This window comes from Echinops telfairi, unplaced genomic scaffold (assembly GCF_000313985.2).
Source record: "Echinops telfairi isolate 266 unplaced genomic scaffold, ASM31398v2 ScPeMD7_60;HRSCAF=208, whole genome shotgun sequence".
In the NCBI taxonomy this organism is placed as follows: Eukaryota; Metazoa; Chordata; class Mammalia; order Afrosoricida; family Tenrecidae; genus Echinops; species Echinops telfairi.
This window is the reverse complement of record NW_022103958.1, coordinates 25,189,055-25,212,020: the sequence shown is the minus strand read 5'-3', so window position 1 is coordinate 25,212,020 and position 22,966 is coordinate 25,189,055. Positions and strand designations below refer to the sequence as shown.

Below are 22,966 nucleotides of genomic sequence, written 5' to 3'. Positions count from 1 at the left end.
CTTTCTTCACCACATTTGCTTATGCACCTGATAAGCCAAGTTTTCCAGCACATTTTTAATGCAGTTTTTGTGGTAAAATTAGGTGCCTCAGCTGATATTTGGGTTGGCTTATAGTCGAGTATATATGGAAATAAAGTTTACAGTGACTAGACCTTCATACTATATTTTATATATATGGGGGAATAAAAAATTGTTAAAAAAATTCATTCTTTCATTCCATTTTTCTAACAAAGTTTTGAAGCCCTGTCATATAATGTTTTAGAAATCAGCAATTTGAAGGAAAGTTATTTTTCTATATTTGCCATGCAGAAATCAAACTTACTTCTTCAAGTCATATTTACACAAGCTATTGCATAAAAACCAACCTGTAAGTTTTCCATTGACATAACCATAGCTCCTTGCAGCTGGACGAGGTTTGTTTTTTGAGTTTTCCAACCATTCTTTAAACTTTTTTTCTGCTGTTTCTTTTTTTTCTTGTAATTCAGCTTGCCGTTGTTTTTCTTTTTCCTTAAATGGCAAGATTAAAAAAAACTTTCAAGTATATTCTGTAAATAAAAATTCCATTCAGAATCTACTGTTCTCTTTTTTGCTTAATAGTTTCCCAACCTAGTTGCTCAATAGCTATGAATATTTATTCACATTTCTATAACTTGAAAATAAGATTCAATACAGTCAGAATCTAAAGGAGTCTGCCTCTGAACAACAGTAGGGCTTCAACCCAAGAAAGAAAAGGGGATGTGCTGTTTTTAAAGAACTGAGCTCTACTATGAAACCTATGAGAGCTGGAACTGATTGAGATGGCCTTGGATTTCCAGGTCTTACAAGTTTTCAGCCTTTTTCTACCACTCTCCATTAGCGGACCACACTTGAAATTTCCTTCTCTGACAGGTTTCTGCCCTGCACAGACTCTCGTCTTTCACAGGTTTTACTCTAATAAGTCTTTTCATAAAAATGTATTAGAAAAATGGAAGCAGTAAATACAAAGAGAAGGCAGAATAAATGATAAGGGGATTGCAATGGATGAATTAAAACAAAATGTGCACCAACTTTTTAATGTAATCGAAAACGAAAGGTTTAAAGAAAAAAAATAAGTCCATTGAAAAATATTTCAAAGCAGTAACAAAAACGTTTTGAACCCGACTAAAAAAAAAATCAACACATTTATTAATAATTATCAACCAAAGAAAAGCCCAAATACATATTTGTTTCTATAGTCAATAAAAATACCAAAGTCAAAAATTCTAATGGACCATCCTAATAAAAGTACCTTTTCTTTCTTCTTCTTTTCACATTCTTCAGCATTTTTTTTCTTTAGCCATTCTTGATATTTTTCTTTTGCTTTTTCTTGCAAATGCTCTTTCTCTAGTTCCTTCGCTGCTTTTTCCTCCATTTCTTTACTAACTTTTTGTTTTCTTTCTTTTCTTTTCTTAAGTAAAAAGAGGAGCAAATTGAAATATTTGTAATTATGTTCATTATATACAGTATCTAGTGAAATTTATTATTTCTTAAAGAGTACATCGGAGCTTATAAAATATCGTTATATAACATATTTGCAATTTCCTGTTCAATGTTGGTCTACCAATTGGCCTCTATTTTTTTTTAAATCATTTTATTAGGGGCTCATACAACTCTTATCACAATCCATACACACATCAATTTTGTAAAGTGCATTTGTACATCCACTGCCCTCATCATTCTCAAAACATTTTCTCTCCACTTAAATCCCCGGCATTAGGCCCTCATTTTTCCCCTCCCTCCCCACTTCCCCTCCCTCATGAGCCCTTGATAAGTTTATAAATTGTTATTTTGTCATATCTTGCCGTGTCCAACGTCTCCCTTCACCCACTTTTCTGTTATCCGTCTCCCAGGGAGGAGGTCACTATAGTTCCTTGTAATTGGTTCCCTCTTTCCAACCCATTCTCCCTCTACCCTCCCTGTTTTGCCACTCACACCACTGGTCCTGTAGGGCTCATCTGCCCCGGATTCCCTGTATTTTCAGTTCCTATCTGTACCAGTGTATATCCTCTGGTCTAGCCAGACTTGCAAAGTCGAATTCGAGACATGATAGTGGGAGCGGAGAGGAAACATTTAGGAACTAGAGGAAAGTTGTATTTTTCATCATTGTTACATCGCACCCTGACTGGCTCATCTCCTCCCCAAGACCCCTCTGCAAGGGGATCTCCAGTGGCCTACTAATGACCATTACATGGGCTGAATATCCTTGCTATAAAATAGAATGCACTGGAAAGAGGATTAATGCAGTTGGTTAGGTTAAATTTGAATACCCTTATCATTTATTCTTCCTTTTGACCCATTTGAAATTTGTTTTAGTTTTTATTATTTTATGTTTTCTTTTCGATGAGTTTTTTTCTGTTTAATTTTATTATTGGTGTTAATGGGTTATTTTTTGGAGAGGAGAAGAGGTATGTTTTTCTCTATATTAAAACTCAGGATAGCTAAGTCTATAGATAGAGACAGCAACTGGATTAATAGTTTCTTGAGGTTATGGCAGGGGAGGTTGGAGAAAATGAGTCATTAATGATAATTAGTATAAACATAAAGGAAATCAACTAAAATTGATCATGATGATTACTGTACAACTTTTAAAATATGTTTAAATTATTGATTATATGTGAGTTATATGTTAATATAACTTTAAAAAATATTTTTAATTAAATGAGAAGCCAGTCTTGTAGGAAATATTTGAATATATAACTGAAAAAGCTATATATAAATTTTGTTTTTTGGTTTTTTCCTAGGATTCTATTGGTTTTTGGGGGGGAATTTATTCTATGTATATACATTAATTGCTTCCTCTGCTACAAGTTGCTATATAGTTGTTTCTAGTCTTAGGGTGTTATGAATAAAAGTATATGGTATTATGAAAAAAAGTTAAGATATTATATGAATAGGAGTGTTCTATCCCAAATATATCTCACAAAAAAACTTGGAACAAATATATAAAGGAATTGTTACAGCTATTAAGCTTAATGTAAAGACACAGGATCCCTTACAAAAATGGACAAAAGACTTGAACTAAAGTTTCACAAAAAAGATATAGAGATGGCCAATAAGATCTTAAAGAGCAAATAATTATCATCAGACCTCAGGGAAATGCAAATCAAAAGAAGATATAGATAGATATATTTATACATATGTATATATATTGCTAGATATATATACTCACAATAGGGGCTAAAATGAAAGAATAATAATACAAGCTTGACAAGGATGGAACAAATGGAGCAAAACTTTCATACAATGATTGTGGGAATGTAAAGTAGTACAAGTACTTTAGAAAACAGTTTGGCAATTTCTCACACAGTTTAACACATATTTATCATGTAATCCAGTAATTTAGCTCCTCGGTACTTGCCCTAGTACAATGAAAAGGTTCATGAAAAGACACTAGCAATTGTACATAGGTAGTCATAAACTTCTATTCCTAATACCCTAAAAGTGGAAACAACCTCAATGGTAGAGCAACTTGTTCCTTTATTCATTTGTAAGCAATTAGTGTATATACACAGAATACAATCTTACTCAGCAGAAAAAGGTATAAAGTTGATATATTCAACAACAGAATTCATTTTAAAAACAAAAGAAATGCAACACAAAATCAGTATATATTACATGATTCTACTTATATAAACATTTTTAAAAAATACTTTTATTGGGAGCTCTTACATCTCATCACAATCCATACATTCCTCCAATGTGTCAAGCACATTTACACATATGCCGCCATCATCATTTTCAAAGCATTCTCTTTCCACTTGAGCCCCTGATATCAGCTCCCCATTTCTTCCCCCTCCTTCCCCCATCATCCCTCCCCCATGAACCCATAAGTTATAGATTATTTTTCCCATACCTTACATTGTCCTCTGTCTCCTAGAAAGAAGTTCTAGATTGATCCTTGTGATCGATTCCCCTTTCTCCCCGCCACCCTCCCCTAATCCTCCTGGTATCTCTCTCTACTCTCCTTGTTGGCCCTGAGGGGTTTATCTATCCTGGATTCCCTGTGTTGCTGGCTCTTATCTGTAGCAGTGTGCATGCTCCGGTCTAATCAGTTTTGTAAGGCAGAAATGAGGTCATGATAGTGGGGTGAAGGAAGCACCAAAGACCTAGAGGAAAATTTTTCGAAAAAGGCAAACTTTATCTAGAGGGACACAAGGCTGATTAACAGTTTCCTTGAAGCACAGTGTTACTAGAGGCTGGCTGCAAAGCTCCTCAAATGAATTTTGAGGGCGATGGAAAAGTCTGATATCCTGACTGTGGTGTAGGTTACACAGGTATAGAAAGTTTGTTAAACCTCATCAAACTGTAGACTTAAAATAGGTGTATTTTGTTATCTGTACACTAAAGATTAAAAAGATGATAAAAAAGTAAAAAGATTCTCTGTAGAATTTAAACTAGAGAGGAGAAAAGTATGTCTTTAGTTAGCAAAAGGAGATTAGGTTGAGCAAAGAGGAGTTCTGAAAGAGAGTAACCAGCTTCCAAGTGGCTCCAGGCTTTCTGGCACTCTGGAATCACACCCAATGGAGCACCAAATAACTCTTCCTCTTCTTAAAAAGGTGTGCCTTTGTTTCCAGAAGCGAAGAAGCTAACAAAACAACTAGACAACTTAAAATTTGTGAATCTCTCTTTTCCTTCCTCAAGTAGTATCTGCCAGATAGTAAAAGGTAAATAAGTATTTGTCAAAAGCATGAATGGGGACAGTTTTATTGATCATACAACTTGCTGACCTGAAGTTTCAAAAATCAGAAAGCAATTTTTAATGTAAAATTAAACATTAAAAGACCGTTGACAATATGTTTCAAAGCACACCGTAAAAAAAACTAGGAGGAGAAATTAGAAAGCCTGCACAGATGTATGAGGACCAGATGAGATAAGCCATTTATTTTTAAAAGGACTTAACAATTTACAGTCATATTACAAGGAACCAGCTTTGCTAATGGATTCATAAATTCATTTTGTCTAATTTTTTTTTATAAAACACAGTGAAAATGACTTGAAGAAAATAACAGCCATAGATACAGCTAAAACGTGAATGAAGCAGGCGGTAGGGTAAGACCACACACCAAGAAATGTAAACAGAGGAAGAAAAACTAGATGGCAGACAGGAAGAGAAGAACCAGGAGAGCAGTCTTTACAAATAGAGGTAAACGTAACTAAGTCTTAAATCAGAAATCTGATAGGTTTCAAAGAAAAAGAGGGGAGTAATCAATTATTCCTTAACATGCACATGCACAGAGTTCTACAAAACAGATCAAATTTAATTTCTCGGTGCAACTCAAATTTAAGTTCTCAGTTGAGAATTATTCTCAACTTTTCAGAATCTTGCTTCCAATAATAATTAGTGATTTATGTCAGGGCAAGCCATTTCCCTCCAAAATATGAACATTTTTTCCTTCTCAGATAATTGGCTTAGGTTTACTGCCACTAATTAAACAGTGCATATATCATTTCCCAGCAGTACCTCACATTCTTAGATAAACAACTATATTTGATTGGCATGGTAAAATTAGCTTAATGGACTTAGAAGATAAGAGAGGCTTTTAGAGAAGACAGCATACTATTTTGTTTCAGAGTTATACCTTTCAAAAGATGTATGCCCAAGTTTTGTAAATTTTCAAGTTTAACTGTTCTTAAAATATCTGGGAGACAGCTATGCTATTTTCAACTTACTAACATTATTTACATAAAATGCTTTAATACCATTGTGAATAAGATAAGGACAAATATAATTTAGGAATTTTAAACTCAGTCATATATTTAAATCATTTGTTTTAATCTAGCCAATTAGATTATAACAAAAGCATAACCAATCAAAATATGTAAAACCCACAACTGAAAACTGACGAGGGCATATATTTTTTAAATTTCAAATTTGTGACTCAATATAGGAATATATGAAAATGAAAAGGAAGACAGCATGCTCTTTCATTCATTCAAATGATAAGTGCTTACTGTATGGACAGAATTATTCTGTCTTTTCAATAAGTAAAAAAGTAATATAAAAATATCCTGTCCTTAAGGGTCTTAAAGTATAAGGAAAGTAAAGATATATGCATAAGACACAAAAGCAATACATGATAAAGTATCATAAAAATGATACAAATTGAACGAGATTTGAAGACAGAATGAAAATTCCTGGCAAATAATCCAAAATAAGAAGCCCTAGTAACACAATGGTCAAGCACTCAGCAGCTAACCATAAGGTGGTGGTTCAAAACCCTGTTAGTTGTTCAATGGGAGGAAATACTTGATGATCTCATTAGACAACTTAGCCAATTGGCATAATATGATTCCTAAAGTACTGTTCTATACATTGTATGGTGAGTAGTATCTGGATCTTAAAAGCTTGGGGTGGCATGTAAGATACAACTATTGTCTCTTCCTCCCTAGGACAAAAAGGAATATAGGAAAGCAAACATTCAAAGAGAAACTCAGGGCTACTAGCCCACACAAACCACAGCCTGCACTAGCTGGAGTCCAGAAGAACTGGATGGCTCCTGGCTACCACTGCCAACGGTTCTGACCAGGTATACAATGAAAATAAAAGGTCCTAGGAGAGAATGGGAGAGAAACACACATCAGAATTTAAATTCCTAAAAAAACCACCAGACTTACTGAACTGATAGAAACCAGAAGAACCCCATAGACTACTGCCTTGAGAGACCCTTTTAACTTGGAACTGAAGTCAATCCCAGAGACCACCTTTCAGTCAAACAATACTTTGGCTTATAAAATACACAGTATCTCTAGTACAGAAATTACTCCCTTAAAACAATCAACTATATGAGACCAATCAGTTAATATTTATCCAAAGCCAAAGATGAAAAGGCAAGGAGGGGCAGAGAAACTAGATAAATGGAAAGAGAACCAACAGAAAGGAAATAATGAAAATACTGACACTGCAAAAATTATAACCGATATCACAGAACAATTTTAATTTAAATGAAAACTTAATTTTTCATGTAAATTTTTATCTAAAACATAATATTCAAAAAAGATGAAAAGAAAATACCTAGTGATCTGTTTTCATAAAAATGGCAGCTTTGGACACCCTCTGGTGCAGTTTTGTTGTGAGTCAATATCAATTTAACAGCACATAATAGCCACAAGAATCAGGAGTATTATATGCTGGAAATGATTTGAGTTGGATAGTGTGTTAGACAGGGTTCTCTAGAGAGATAAATCAGATTGCTGATAACTTTATATATTTATTTATAAAGATAGATATATAACACAAGAAATGAACTGTTAAATTATATACAGATAGATATATAATACAAGAAATGAATAGTTAAATTATAAAGCAGTAAAAATGGCTCAGTGCAACTCACTCCCGTGAGAGAGTTGTGAGACACTAGCAGTCCTTCAAGTCTCGTCTGCTGCCAGGTCTTCCTCTATACAGAGAGAGAGCTAGGCTATCTCAGCACAGCAGCCAATCACAAGGCAGGTCACTAACTGTCAGCCTGGTCACCAACTGCCAGTCCCCAGCTCCAGAGATGTCTTAAAGGGACCTCAACTTACAGCGACACAGTTCACAGGCTAGGTGTCCCACAGGTAGTGTAGCCTGTAAATTGAGGCACAGATGAAGCAAGGCAGCCGCACACTGATCCAATGATCAAAGAGCAAGAGAAAAGAAAGGCGAGGCTCACCGAGCCATTTATCTCTCTGCCCTTCAGTTAATCCCACTTGTGTATCGGGGCCAGGCTGGGACAACAAACTATCTCAGATAGTCAAAGGAAAAGTAGGGTAGATGATATGATCAGGTTCCATGCTGATAAAATATCATATTAAAAAAATACATAAATGAGAAGCATAAAATGCAAAACTCTTCTCAAAAGTCTCTATAAATAGAAAGTCCTAGGAGTGAGAGAACATGGCCCAATGTTCAAGATTGGTTGGGTATCTTAAAATACAAAAATTATATTCTATTCCATTATATCTTTGTTTTAACATAAAACAAAATTCCTCTCAGAAATGTCCAGGAAAACTAACACTTTCAGAAGATAAGATGGGCTGTGATTATCCTCCTAAAAGGATCCTAGTAAGAAGCACCATATAAAGTGAGGAGAAGAATGAAAGCGAGGCATTGCTGAAGTGGAATCTTAGATCAAAGAGCAGGGCTTTAATCAGCCAGACTAGAGCTTTTAACATCTTATTCCGAAAACAGTGGACAAACATGAAAAGTAGTTCTTCATTTGGGGATATCTTCAGCAAGATACGAAGAATAGATTCAATTATTTAAATGCTATTTGGGGGCAATTAACTATACATGAAAGGTTGGTGCAGTGGTTAAGCAGATGGCTGTTAAACAAAATGTCAGGGGTTCACATCCACGAGCCACTCCCAGGGACAATAAATTCTACAACACAGCCTTGGAAACCACATGGAACAGAGTTCTCTGTCTTTAGAATGAATACGAGTAAGAATCTACTTGACGGCAACTGGGCTTACTCGGTGCTGGATGCCCACTTAGCGGACAGGGAACTGAACAACTGAAGCAAATACTCTTGCTCTTATTCTGGAGCCTACATTGCAAAATGGGGAAATACGGAACAAGTCTGCTTAAAGATGCAATGAGACCAGACAGAAATCAAAGATAATTGTAATGGTAAAGGAAAAAATATGAAATGATCATGGACCACAGAATTTTTATTATCTTTGGGTAATTTAATAAGAAAACAATATTAACAAGAGAAACAAAAGAATTAAAAGATTGACTATATGGCGGGAGAGTGGGCAATAAAGGACTATTTTAGATTTGCAGACTCAAACTGGCCAGTGGACTGAACAGAGATCCAAGACTCCAGGAGGTCAGGTCTAGAGATACGATACATACTTGGTAACAGACTGCACGCAGACAGGAACTGGTGGAAGCCACGTGAGGGAGAATGGACATAAGTTAAAGGTAGAAGGCAGAACATAGGATAAATATCCATGAATAGACATTTCTAAGAGAGATATCAGAAAAACCCAGGTAATAAAGGGGTAATGGAAAAATTTTACAAAAGAATATCACTATGTGTCATTTCTCCTTACCTGTTCATTCTTTTTCTGAACCCATTCCTTGTGCTTCACTTCAGCAATTATTTTTCTTTTTTCACGTTCTTCCATTTTTTTTCTTTTTTCTAGTTGTTCATTTAATTCCTATGAATTTTATTTCAAGAAAAGCAACAAATTATTAACTAATACTCATGCTTCATACTGTTAAAAACGCTGAGGCTAACCATATCACACAAGAACACAGTTCCTTTGTAGAATACATACCATTAGTGGCATTAACTTACTTAAAGTAACTAGTTTATGATGAGAGAAAAGTCATTGGTAAAAAGTATAAGTCATTTTTCAGAAATACAAATAATTGCTTGGCAGCAAAACACCAGTTTCTTAGACTAAACTTTGGCTAAATTACCCTCGTTGAAATCAGCTTTCCCACACATAAATTTTGGCATCACTGTACAGTTCTGGCAGAAACTCAAGAGAAATGCAACATTTTTTTTTTAAGTTATAAAAAGTTCTAGATTTTTGATGAAGACAGAAAATAGGAATTAAATAATCCCTAAATTAAAATTTTAATTTGAAGTTATACCAAATAAGAAATATAAAAATGCCATTAAATTATCTTTATGGAAATAAAGAAAATTTATTTATATCAATAATTTTTTTCACGGACTTTATAGCTGCTGGAGTTTAAAACAAAACCACATTTATATCCCAGATTATTTAACTGCCTTGCTGTCACTCGAATCTACACGTTTGGGCGTTTCCTAAGAAGAAAGAATGTGGACAATGTGGCCAAATAAAACTACAAGCTGAAGGCCACCACTCTGTCACTCATCAGTTAAATTATCGCATTAGTTGAGAATGCTGTTCAAACTAGACTTCTAGGACTGCACTGCCATAATTACTAGTTATTTTTATTGGCTCTCCTTAGAAACTAACAATCATATACTTTTACAAATCTTCCATTAGTCCCCACTCCTCTCTAAGGCTTACCCACGTAGGGATGAATGAGAGTGGGCAGAATGATTTTTCAATTTTCAGAGAAAGGAAAATAAAAACACTACACACAAAAATATGGCAGGGAGAGAGCTTCTAAATGTCTGTAGAAAAATTGAACTAAATGAAAAATTGAACCATGGAATTTTTCTACAGACATTTTAAAATCTCTTCGTCTATCTTTTGCGCTTTAGAACAATGAGGCCCAGGATATCTGCCTCCCATGACCTTTCACCCTCAGTGGAGAATAACTGCTTTCACTTACTCTGGACTGTCTTCCAAATGAGCAAAATACCCTACTTGGGTCCAAGGACTCCTCACTACTCACTCAAGAGATATTTACTAAATACTAAAGAGTAGCAAGGACTGAGGTATAAAGAGAAACTTCCAGAAGTCTCTGATCAAATCCGAATATGGTACTAACTAGATGAAAAAAAAAAAAAAAGCTTATAAAGCTTTTTGTGGGGCCGATGGAAGGGGAGAGGAGCAAGCAAAACAAACTGAACGTTATACAGGGGTCTGCAAAAGCAGAGACCTACCCTTTGTACTGGATTATAGGCTATATTACAACAGTTTTAAGCCCCAGGAATAATGGCAATTATATTATATATATATCCCCCTCCTGAAAAGGGAGCAGTAAGCCAAATGGGAACTTTTGAAGTAACTGATAACTCAAAATATACAATACATTCTGAGCTCTGACCTTCCCCTCTTTCAAAGGCTGGCCCTCTCAGAATTTCCTATCCTGAACGACTTCAGCAATCTATCACCTCTCCTCCACCACATCCCTTCATTATTTTCTGGCACACCAATGGCTTGTAGCAGGATTATAGCTATTTTCTCACAGATCAAACATGTGATCATGGAAAAACCAAAAGTGACTGTGTATCTTCCAAAGAACTTTTTGCCACTCAATGTAACAGTTACAAAAAGGAACAGTTTTGTGTTTCATCAACTCTATATCCTGCCATATTCTTCACTAAATGCTAATGAATAAAATGGCCAAAGGCAAAATCATGGGGGGGGGGGGAGAAGCACCTGGAATTAGCAACTGGGTCATTTTTAAAATTTAGAACAGGTTTTACTAAAACATTACAGCAAATGTTAAAAATAAGAATTTGTCAAAGGGCATAGATACTTTTGGAGAGTCTTAACTTTTTAAAAATAAGTAAAAATATAAATAAAATTTAATCAATATTACAATTTTTCCTAATACTAATGTTCAGTGTTTACCATTTGCATCATCTGAATGACAGTTACAAATGAAAAATGTTTTATACGTGGGGAATTTTGATAGATTAAAATTTTTTCACTCAATTCCACAAAAAGGTTTGATATCAAATATATATATGAGTATTCATCTTTTTAATAATCTAATTACACTGTAAATTTTCCCTTAAATTTTACCTTTTAATAGTAAAAGAAAAAAAAGACAAAGACATAAGAAGTTTAAAAATATCAATGTGGTTCAATTATTTCTAAAATACATCTTGCTATCCTGGAGAAAGTACTTATACTGGAAGTTAAAAATGGGGGTACAATGTGAACTGTCATCAATTAAAATCTTGGCAGTTCTTTGGCCCCTGAGCCTTTTATCTTTAATAAGGATCTGTCATAACTTATCTTTATGGTCAAAACTCTGTGCTTTTAATGATATGATTTATAAACAACCAGGAAATATTATAGATAAAGAGAAAGAGATAAAAAAATGACTTAGAAAATGAAACCAAGAGAAAAGCCTGAAAGGGATGCCAAGAGCAAATAGCCCCAAATGCGTTTACATCCAGCTGGTGCGCAGAACCGGGCATGTTTCATTCTGCTGTACACAGGCAGGGTGGCTGTGAGCTGGAAGTGACTCGAAGGCACCTAGCAATGGCTTATGATGTCCTCCGCATGGTTTATACAAACGAGATGTCATAAAATACTCAGTCAGGAACTAACCATAAGAAATGCCACACTACTGGCTACATGAAAAGGTTTTTTTCTCTCTTACACAAATTACAAATAATTATGCCCTGCTATGTGTTTATTAATCATTGTATCTAAAACTTTATATTATTTTAATCTGTTCTCAAACAATCTTCAAGGCAGCTACTATTATCGATCTCCTTTATGCTTTCTATGTGCTAGTCCAAATCCTGCTGTTCTTTTTAGTCCTCACCACACCACTCTGAGGAATGCATTATTCTCTTCCCCTTTACTGAGGAAGAAATCAAGGAACAGAGAGGTTAAGTACTTTGCCCAAAGTCCCTTTTAAACTCAGGAAATACAGCTCAAGAATTGATGTTTCCATTCTACTCTTGCCTCTCCTCCATTATCTGGCTAATAGATGAAAACATGAGGCTCAGAGAACTTTTCTTTAAAAGTTCCCAAAATCATCATTAAAATTGTCCCCACTCCTATTTAATATCATACTGGAGGTCCTAGCTAACAATATAAGGCAAAGAAAGGACATCAAAAGTATTCATCTGGGGAAGGAAGAAGTGAAACTACCATTATTCACAGATGATATGATTTTATATATGGAAAACCCTAAAAGTTCCACGAGAGGAGTACTGGAAGCAATAGAGGAATATGGCAGAGTAGCAGGTTACAAGATCAACAAACAGCTGTCTATCGCACTATTGTACACATCAGACAAGGCCACACAAGAGGGGATCAAAAAGGGGGTACCCTTCACAATAATCAAACACAAATTGAAATATTTAGGGATATACTTGACTTAAAAAACAAAAGATCTGTACGAGGAAAACTACAGAACACTATTACAAGAAACCAAGAGCGACCTCAACAAATGGAAGAACATCCCATGCTCGTGGATCGGTAGACTCAATATTGTAAAGATGTCAATCCTACCAAAGGCACTATATAAGTTCAATGCTATCCCAATCCAAATTCCGGCATCTTTCTTCAAAGAAAAAACAGATTACCAACTTCATATGGAGAGGGAAGAAACCGAGAATTAGTAAAGAACTCCTCAAGAAGAAGGACAAGGGCTTGCTTTACCCGACTTTAGCACCTACTATAAGGCCACAGTGGTCAAAACAGTGTGGTATTGGTATAATGATAGATATTCAGACCAATGGAAAAGGACTGAAAACCCAGAAATAAAATCATCAGATACAGACAATTGATCTTCGATAAGACCCCCCAAATTATCAAATGGGAAGCTGATGCCCTCTTCAATACGTGGTGCTGGAAAAAATGGATACATAGCTGCAGAAAAATGAAGCAAGACCCTTACCTCACTCCATGCACAAGAATAAACTCAAGGTGGATCACATACCTTGAGGTAAAACCCAAACTATTAGGGCCATTAATGAGGGAATTGGGACAAACCTGAGAACCTTGGCACAGGGATACATAAGCTACCGGAAATCAGGAAGGACACAAACATAGAGGAGACACAAATTGACCAGTGGGATATACTAAAGATAAAACACGTATGTACATCAAAAGAATTCGCCAAGAGAGTAATAAGAGAGACCACAGAATGGGAAAACATCCTTTGCTATAATACATCAGACAAAGATTTTATTACTAAACTCTGCAATACTCTGCTAACTTACAACAAGAGAAAAACCAATTGTCCACTCAAGAGGTGGGCAAAGGACCTGTGCAGGAGTTTCTCAGGGGCAGAAATCCAAATGGCCCATAAATATATGAAAAATGTTCCTGATCTCTAGCCATAAGAGGGATGCAAGTTAAAACAACAATGAGATACCACCTAACACCCTAAAAGATAGCTCAATTCAAGAAATCAGAAAGTAACAAGTGTTGGAGGGGATGAAGCGAGATAGGAACTCTTGTCCACTGCTGGTGGACCTGTAGGTATGTACAGCCATTATGGAAATCAATTTGGCAATATCTAAAACAGGTGGAAATTGAGCTACCATATGATCCAGCAATCCCCCTACTGGGCATATACCCAGAAGAGACAAGAAACAAACCACGGCCAGACATCTGTGCCCCAATGTTCATCGCAGCAGAGCTCACAATTGCAAGGAGTTGGAAACAGCCCAAATTTCCATCAACAGAAGAATTGATTAAAAAACTGTGGTACATAAATACAATGGAGTATTACGCATCCCTAAAAAGCAGCGATGAACGCATGAAGCACATCGCCACATGGGAAGAACTGGAGGAAATCATGCCAAGTCAAGTAAGCCAAGCACAAAAGGACAGTACAACATGAATCCACTGAGGTAAGCTCAAAAAATCCAAAAGGGGGATAGGGAAAAAGCTACAGTATACATACGCCCCTGGGATGAGGTCCAGGTAATATTGCAGGGGCCAGACTAAACTAAGGGATGCATATGGTAGCCCACTGAAAATGAGGGGGCGGAGGAAGAAAAAAAAGACATGGGTAGGGTGGGGAGAGGGGGGCAGAGAACAAGGCACTAACTCACACAAGGGAATGGTGTTGTTTGTGTCTCCACAGGGTGGGGGTGGGGTAAATTTCATCACAACTTCTGTAACTTAATTAGCTTCTTTATACACTGACTCTAAAAATGACTTGCAATGATCTTCCTTTTGAGTAAATCTATATATAAAACAAATGACTACTAGAACATGGCTAGATATAAGCAATACATAAATAAGCTGAATTCTACTTTCCTATACATTGATGATTTCCAAATTGTGAGTGTAAAATCAATTAAGCAGCTATGACAAGCCTGGGCTCCTTAAAAAAAGAAACACCACACATCACACACATAAAAGGAAATGAATGCTTTTGTGTATGTATACAAGAGGTCTTCACAATGCCATGGAAAAACCCTAATATCTGTAGGTCCATTTCTCCACAAACTTTCAGAAGCCCCCTTACATACGTATTTGTACGTGATACAAAGCAGATTGCTCACTGAAAGCAAATATTCTGAAAGTCACAGCAGCAAATTATATAATTGGTCATGGTAACACTGAGGTTGAGGTCTAAGAGTCTGTGGTCCCAATGACAAAACCTAATTCTGAAAATAAATGAAAAAGGCTTTAAGAAGGCTACAGATATCAGTGATATTAAAATATTTATAAAACCAGAACCAGTCAACTTTACATTTTGTCACATTCAACCCTCACAAGACTGTGGTATAGGTATTATTTTGTCCTTCTTGTACAGATAATGAAATTGAAGCTGAAAAGCTTAAGTAACTTACCTAGTATCAAAATAAGTTTGAATACAGCTTTGTAATAAGCAGCCTGACACCAAAGCTTGCTCAAGCCCTGTGCACGGGCAGTGAATTATTTAATGTGGTTCTTTTAGCTAAGGCAGCGGTTCTCAACCCATGGGTCCTGACCCCTTCACAGAGGTCGCCAGATTCATAATAGTAGCAAAATGACAGTAATGAAGTAGCAATGAAAATAATTTTATGGTTAGGGAGTCACCACACGAGGAACTGTATTAAAGGGTTGTGGCATTAGGCAGGTTGAGAATCACTGAGCTAGTCTCTAACTTCCACATTACCTTTCCTGGCATGGGTCGTTAAGAAGATGGTGGAAGACACTGATAGGATTCAATTGTGAACAGGATTCCCTGGATGGAGTACCAACCTGCTGTGTACAAAGTGTGCCTTCTGAGAAGCAGGAATAGGAATCTTATTACCAGCAAGATCCAGGATTAGATTGAGCCCTCTGGAACCAAGATCCCTGAACAGTGAACCTTTGGATCCAGATGACACCTATGCCACCCAAGGAGGAGCAGCAGAACCAGGAGCCAAAGCACAAAACAGAGGATGGACTAATCAACTCAGAGAGCAAGTTAAGATGTTTTTGTTCAGGAGGTTGGCTTTTAGAGTGGGGTGTCTCTGGGCACTTAATTGGGGAAGTTGAACTTGCTGACCCACAGAGTTTGAGCTAACTACTTCCAGGTTGAGGCTTACAGCAAAATGGCATGCTCCTTTTGGGCATTTACTAGCAGACCTGAAACTCTGTAATTTGTCCTGATAAAAACGCAACCCTGAGCATTTCCCACTGGCCTTACAACCTGTTAACTTCCTTAATAAAAACCCTGTAATCGTGAATTTTGTCTGTGAGTTGTGCATTGTCATTGCAATGGATATTAGAAAGTAGAGAGGTACATTACAGACCATCAAAACAACACACCCTGTGTCCTCCTAAGAAAAAGGTGTATCTCATAGTGCATTTTCCCAGAAATCAATTTATATTCTGGATAGCAAAGACCCATAAAACAGAGATATGGCATAATAGACTAGTTTCCACAATCATTTGAATCAAATCAAGCCTCAACATGTGATTGACCACCTCATTAGCTATCCATCAGAAAAGTAAACAACCAGTTCAAAACATAAATTTATTACAAGAAAATCATGGATATTATCAAACCTTTAGTTCCAAGGAAACACAGTTACCAATAGGTATGAATGAACTTAAATATCCACCATATACAGAACTGGCTATATACCTTTTAATATATGAATTTTATGTATTTAAAATATATTTTAATAAAATATTTGACAGCTAGTTAGAATGATACAAAAATATATAATGATATAGAAGTTAAAAAAACAATACAACTTGCAAAAAGGCGTTAACAAGAGTATCATGTTATTTTATCAAAAAGAAGTATCCTGGGGGGTGGGGTGGGGAGGGGTGGAGGCAGGAAAGAAAATTAAAAAAAAAAAAAATAATAATAATAATTATCCTTCCCAATCCAAGTCCATTCATTTCCTGTGTTTGGATACAGAATTCAGAGATAATGAGAGATGCCAAACTATAGATAATAACTATCTAAGTCTATTTGGCTGCCAAATGGTAGAGAGCAATTAGTGAGAGCTTAAAGAGGGATACATGTTAAAATGTATCTAAAACTGTTGTCGTTTTGCTCAGTGAGAACTCAAGACAATGACAGACAGCAATCACAAGCCACAAACACCCCACAGTCATTCAAGGGTGTTGCATCTTACACAGAAGTTTGGTTTTTAAGTCTATACACAAGTCAAAAGTTGTCTGTACTCAAAATATCTGTGAAAACTCTATCAGATCTCTTTCCTGAAATTGTTTCAGTAGCTGAATTTTGTTGCAGATTCATATTGCCTACACACATACACATACGCTATATACATTGTAAACACTGAAATGACACACCCAGAAGTCTATCGCAAGGCACAGAGGCAGAGAACAATGAAAACACCCTGGAAAACCCGCCTATTCCCATTTCCCAGCACCTGTTCACCTAGAGATCTTTGAATGATAAAGGGGTAGGGTCTTATCTCTATTTCAATTTTTGTCTAGATCTCTCCTTAAAATGTTTACTGAGTGCATTTCACCTTGCACAAAAGCCATTTCCTGATTTCAACTCAATCTTAGTTAGATTTACATATGATCAAACTCCATTGTATCTCTCTATGTAATTTCTTATGCATATATTTTTTTTCACGTTTTTATTTTTATTTTTTATTTTATATTTAAATGAAAAAAATATATGTCTTTATGATAGCAGTAATCATGTCTTTACGAAAGTGTGATCTGAAAGTAATATTGTGATTTATATGTAAACATATGTATGTGATTTATATGGAAGGCTATATACACTGTCATATTAACAGTGATTTCCTTCAGGTGGTAAAAATAGAGCTTTTAATTCTCTTTAGTATGCTTACCTATATTTTTCAAATGTTCTTAAAGTATATATGAATTTATAACAGAATGACTCATATTGGCACAGTAAATTGAAACAGCAAATACGAACAACTGCTTTAGAAGACACGTTAATGTATTCATTTCAAGAGCAGCTCTACTTTGTGAGCTCCCAGATTAAAGATTAAATGAAAAGAAAACCGTCTAGTTTTACCTCTAGAGCTTTCTGTTGCAGACGGTCACGTTCTTCCTTTTCTTTGCCAACAAACCATACTTCCCATGGTGTCAGGCTGCTCTCTGGTAAGTGCACCTGTTTCTGTTCTTCTTGGGTATCTTCTGATTCAACCGCACTGGTACAGAGAGAGCAGAGTGTAGCATTGTACATAAAACTCTTTGCCTTACTAGGCAAAAGCATTTTGCTAAAAGTAAAAGCAGTAATCATGTCTTTATGATAGTGTGATTTGTAAGTAATGTTGTAATTTATATGTAAACATATGTGATTTATATGAAGGAGCTTTAAGTTCATGGGGAAATTGCGTATTTTAATTCAATTTTTCCACAAGCTTCATAAAGTTCCCTCTTATGCAATTATACATAAGTATATTTTAAAAATCATGAAAAGACCAATTTGGCATTAGTTTACTTATTAAACTGTTTTCAAATACCTTCATCCCCTAAAAAATACATTATTTAAAAATCCACTGGGATGTCCTACATCTAGGTCCATTAGACTCAACACTAACACTTTTTCCCTTACAAAAACTATTTTATTTGGAAACCTATTACAATACAGTCTCCTTGGAGGGTATAAATTGGTAACATGCTAAACTCCTATCTGAAAGGTTGAAGGCTCAAGTCTACCCAGAGGCACCTCAGAAGACAGGCCTGGTGACCTACTTCCCAAAAAAAAAAACCCAGCCATCAAGAACTCTACAGTTTTAAAAGCCACACTGTCTGACACACACAGGGCAGCTACAGAAACTACAGTGGAATGAAACTGCATGACCCTAAGCAGATCCTGGTCACCTTCACTTCCTTCTCCCTTCAGTCCCTCCTGCCTCCGGTGACATTACTGGACAACTGGCAAAGCCGGAACAATGTGTGAAGATTAGATAAAGGTATATGACAATGTTTCCCCTGATTTTGATAATTATACTGCAGTCGTGTACAAGAAACACAGCCTGGAGTGTTTAGAAATAAAAGGGCATTGTGTCTGTAACTTACTCCTAAATGATTCACGGGGAAAACAAAACAAATGAACATGTATATACACAAAGAGAATAAAACAAATCTGTTAGCAATTAGGGACTCGGGGAACGGGTGAACAAAAGGATAATCCCTTCCATTTTTCTTTCAGTTTGAAGTTGTTCTGAAAACTAACAAAACTAAAATGGCCCTTCTAAAATATTTCCATTGACTCCCTCTCGCTAGATTGTTATATAGTCTGGTTACTTCCTACTATAGTCCCATCTCCACCACGTACCTCCTGTTAAGTCTTTCTCTTCTGGGCATACCCAGAAGTAACTACTGATGCAAGCTAAAGAGAAGAAGGGAGAGAAAGTTAGGTAAGGACCTATATACTTGACCAGATACACAAATCTCACAATACTTAAGAGAAGTCTAGCAATCAGCACACACAGGAAGCAGTTGTTCAGGACCCAAAGCAGATGAGTCTAGAAGTCTGGCTGTCCCTCTCTTTTACCATTTTTGCTTTTAACAATTAACTCCTCACGGACTGCTAAGCACAACTTTCCTCTAACACATAGCTTTAACTCAGTCCATCCTTTTTGCTTGTTGAAGTTGCTAAATTTCTTCCCTCGTTCGTGCATGCCCTTGTGGAACAAGTATTCAGTGGTGTAGCACTAGGCTTAGTATCACACAGTGGTAACTCATGATGTCACCTCACCACCACCTTGGACCTCCTCTTGTACCAGGTCACACCAAATCCTCAGGAATGTTTATTTTCAATTTCACGCATAGAATACTGTGATAGTTAAAAATGGCATAAAGGCAGTGTTTCTTAATTATATGATGACTAACAACAAACTTGTAACACTATTACATTATTAATAATTGAAAGGCTTTAACATTTTTTTAACTACTTGATTCTCAAAGAATTGATAGGGGTTCATGTATAATTGCTACAAATTTATAGCTAAAACTAGAAAGTGACAAAACCAGTGGTCATAAAAACAACAGTAGAGATGCAGACACAGCTCTGTGATTTGAAGTGTACTTGTTGTTAGGTAACAATGACAGCTCTGACCTAAGCCCTTTAGAAGGTTCAAAGGGTAAACTTGTTGAACACCATTATGACCTCAGACTAATGGTCTCCCTCAGCTGGATGGTATGTCTTTGTAGTTATCCTGTCCTTGGCTCATTTAAGATTTAATAACTAGTGTCTTTAAATTTAAAAAGTTGAAAAATAAAAACATAAAGTAGAAAAAAAGGCATACATTCCTCATGTCTTTCAGCCTTGATGTTTGCCAGACACATAAAAAATGATTTTTGAAAAAAAAAGATTTTTGCTGTTATACCTAGCAAGTTATATGTTTATTAAAAAATATATTTCTGCTATAATACTGCACAAAATTTTTTATCAAGTTACTTTGATGTCACCCTTTCTGACAGTGTCAGCTGGTGTGATCCACATCACCCTAATGAATTCATTGTTTCAACGATCAATGCATGCTAAATATGCGTAGGCAAGTAATTTCAGCCAGACTTCCCTGAACTCCAGACCACCTGAGAGTCAGCTCCACTAAGGTTCAAACTCAATCAGTCTGAAGCATGATCATTCATCTTCCACCACCCACTTATCACTTGCCCCTTTAGGAAAATGTGCTCCTCCTTTTATAATCCTACCTCAGGGATAGGTAGGTCCCACCCATCTACTCACTTACCAGAACCAGAAAATTAGGCAGATCTGACTCCTCCTTCTCCCCTTCCAGTCATATAATCACCCAGTCATGTCAATGCCACTTCTATCACTTTTATCAAGCTGATCACCTGTTTCCTTATCTTATTGAGCCACTGTCCCTGTTGACCCCCCTGCTCATGACACCTATGTAAAACAGTGCAACATGTTTCTGACTGTAAGCCACCAGAAAATTCATGGATTTTTTAGAAGTAAATTCCCAGGTCTCTCTAGTCTGTTTTAGTCTGGTAGGTAGCTCCATTGAAACCTGCTCATGGTCATGGCAACAGAGGAGCCTCCCCTGAGAGACCAGATGGGTGGCGGCACTGCAGCAAGTGCACTGGTCAGGAATTAAACTCAGATCTCCCACATGGAAGGCAACATCCTAGGTTTACATTGAGCACCTGATATGTGCTAATGCGTGTCATACACAGGGTCTAACAAATCCTGCATTTTCCTTGGACTCATATCCTACCATCCCCTTTTGATTCATAGGGACTGGACTGTGATTTTTTTTTTTTTAAGGCAGCCTTATTTCTACAGCTCATCCTGGCTTTTGACAATGTGAGACGTGCTAGGTACCCTGGAAGGTTTCATTTGGTCAGAGTTTGGGCTCCTGTGTGATGCAGTCTTAGGAACTGAGAACTGTAGTGTTGATGACCATTCACTCCTTTGCATTACTTAATCCTGTTTATACTTCGAAGGTGTTTTCTAAAATCCTTTAAAAAAAAAAAAAAAAACTTATTTCAAAAAGCAAACCTTTAGTATTCAGTCCCAAAGAATTTCTTTAAAGGCCTTGATGAAATGGACACCTAAAATCTAATTCTACTGTAAGTTCTATTATCAGGTTGATGGAGGACAGCACAGAAAGGTGATTTGCTTGGTTACTGTGTTTGATCTACATTCCAATCACACGCTGAATTTTCTCTTTTTAAAAGGCTCAGTCTGAAAACCATGTGTATTGTTCTCTTCATGTAGTTCCATCTTCCATCTCTCAACAGTGGGTCCAAATGAAATACATTCAAAGGGACTACCTTACTCCTCCATACATTAAGTACTTTTTCTTCAGTTGTTGTTAAGCCTGTAAAGGGCTTTGTAAAGTTTGACCAATAGAAACTTAGAACAAATGTATTGAGCCTACTCCAAAATGGAGCTAAATTAGGCCAGTTTCTAAATAAAGATATGCCTGAAGGGATAGGCTCTTTGCTCTTTGTTTCGGTACCTCCTGTATACATGTAGCATACAGAAGAGACTATCTTGGTGTACCTTGGTACTAGCTCTAGAAATAACACGGTGTATACCTTTGAATCAGGCTAATTGTATTCTTAATTGGTTTTGTTATCTGTAAAATGAGTAGACTGTCCAAGGATTTAATCCCCTGAGAGTAGAGACCATGAGTGTGTGTGGTACAAAATAAATGTTTGTTAAATCATTGCAGAAATAAACAATTTAATACAGCCTTAGTAATTCCTTTGTTTCTAGCATTTTTGGATTCATTTACTTCAATCCTACTGTATGGATGTGTTCAGATCAAACCCAACTCTGACTCTGGATTCTAAGGTTGATAACTTTGACCACTGTTTTAGCGCTTGACAATTAAGGTCTTTTATCTTTGATTAAGCGTACTGCCTACCACATACTAGAAATGTGTCACTTTTTCAAAATCACCACATTTTGGTGTTAGGGGTTTTGAACAAGAGCGCACATTCTGGCTTTTGGGGGGCAATTAAACTCCTTAAACAATAGCCTTTCTCTGGAGCGAGACTAACAATCATCACAGACTCCAGAAAGAGGGATACGAATCACGTTAGATTCTTAATGGTGGCAATGCAAAGAACTGACCCAAGGCTTTGCTGCTTAGGCATCACATGGAAACCCCAGGCTGCGAGGAAAACGGGAATGTGTCTGGCCAGCAGAGGAAGGCACTTAGTGGGGCTGAGGCTGCGCCGGCCGGGAGCTTCGGGTTTACCTGGAGCACCCCTGCAACTTCAGCCCTTTCAGGCTCACCACCTTGGCCTCTGAGTCCTGAACTTCTGCAGCCACATCCTCCTCGGCACCGTCATCCTGGAAGCTCTGGTGGCCGAGGGGAGACAACAGCGACAGGGTGGAATTGCTGCAGCTCGGCGGCGGCAGCGGCGGGGAGCACACAGACAGCGCCACCATCTCCAGCCCCTGCCCCCGAGTGCCCGCCATGAGGACGGAGAAGGTGCCTGAGGAGTGCGGAGACCCGGCCCTGCGGTCCTTGCGGAGCGGGGCGGGCGAAGGGAAAGAAGAAGCCCAAGGCCGCCCCGCCGCCCACATCTGGCCCGCCAAGTTCAAACTGGCGCAGCCAGTATTTTAAAAATAATAATTACTATGTTCCAGATGAAAGTTTACACAGCAAATTAAATTCATTTTATATTTTTTTATATAAATTGTCTCATGCCATTACTTACATTT

General features: G+C 36.9%; 1 protein-coding gene across 1 annotated transcript in view; it reads right to left on the bottom strand.

Annotated features, from left to right (window-relative positions):
• The window catches only part of CCDC34 (coiled-coil domain containing 34), a 29,410-nt gene extending 6,582 nt beyond the window's left edge, over nucleotides 1-22,828 (bottom strand). Inside the window, exons 1-6 of the mRNA XM_004708251.2 lie at nucleotides 22,497-22,828; nucleotides 21,099-21,101; nucleotides 17,825-17,960; nucleotides 9,055-9,162; nucleotides 1,268-1,426; nucleotides 366-507 (exon numbers count right to left, since the gene is read on the bottom strand). Of these exons, the coding sequence (XP_004708308.1) occupies nucleotides 366-507; nucleotides 1,268-1,426; nucleotides 9,055-9,162; nucleotides 17,825-17,960; nucleotides 21,099-21,101; nucleotides 22,497-22,828 (880 nt within the window). The remainder of the gene's footprint in view (nucleotides 1-365; nucleotides 508-1,267; nucleotides 1,427-9,054; nucleotides 9,163-17,824; nucleotides 17,961-21,098; nucleotides 21,102-22,496) is intronic.
• Nucleotides 22,829-22,966: the final 138 nt, after the last annotated feature.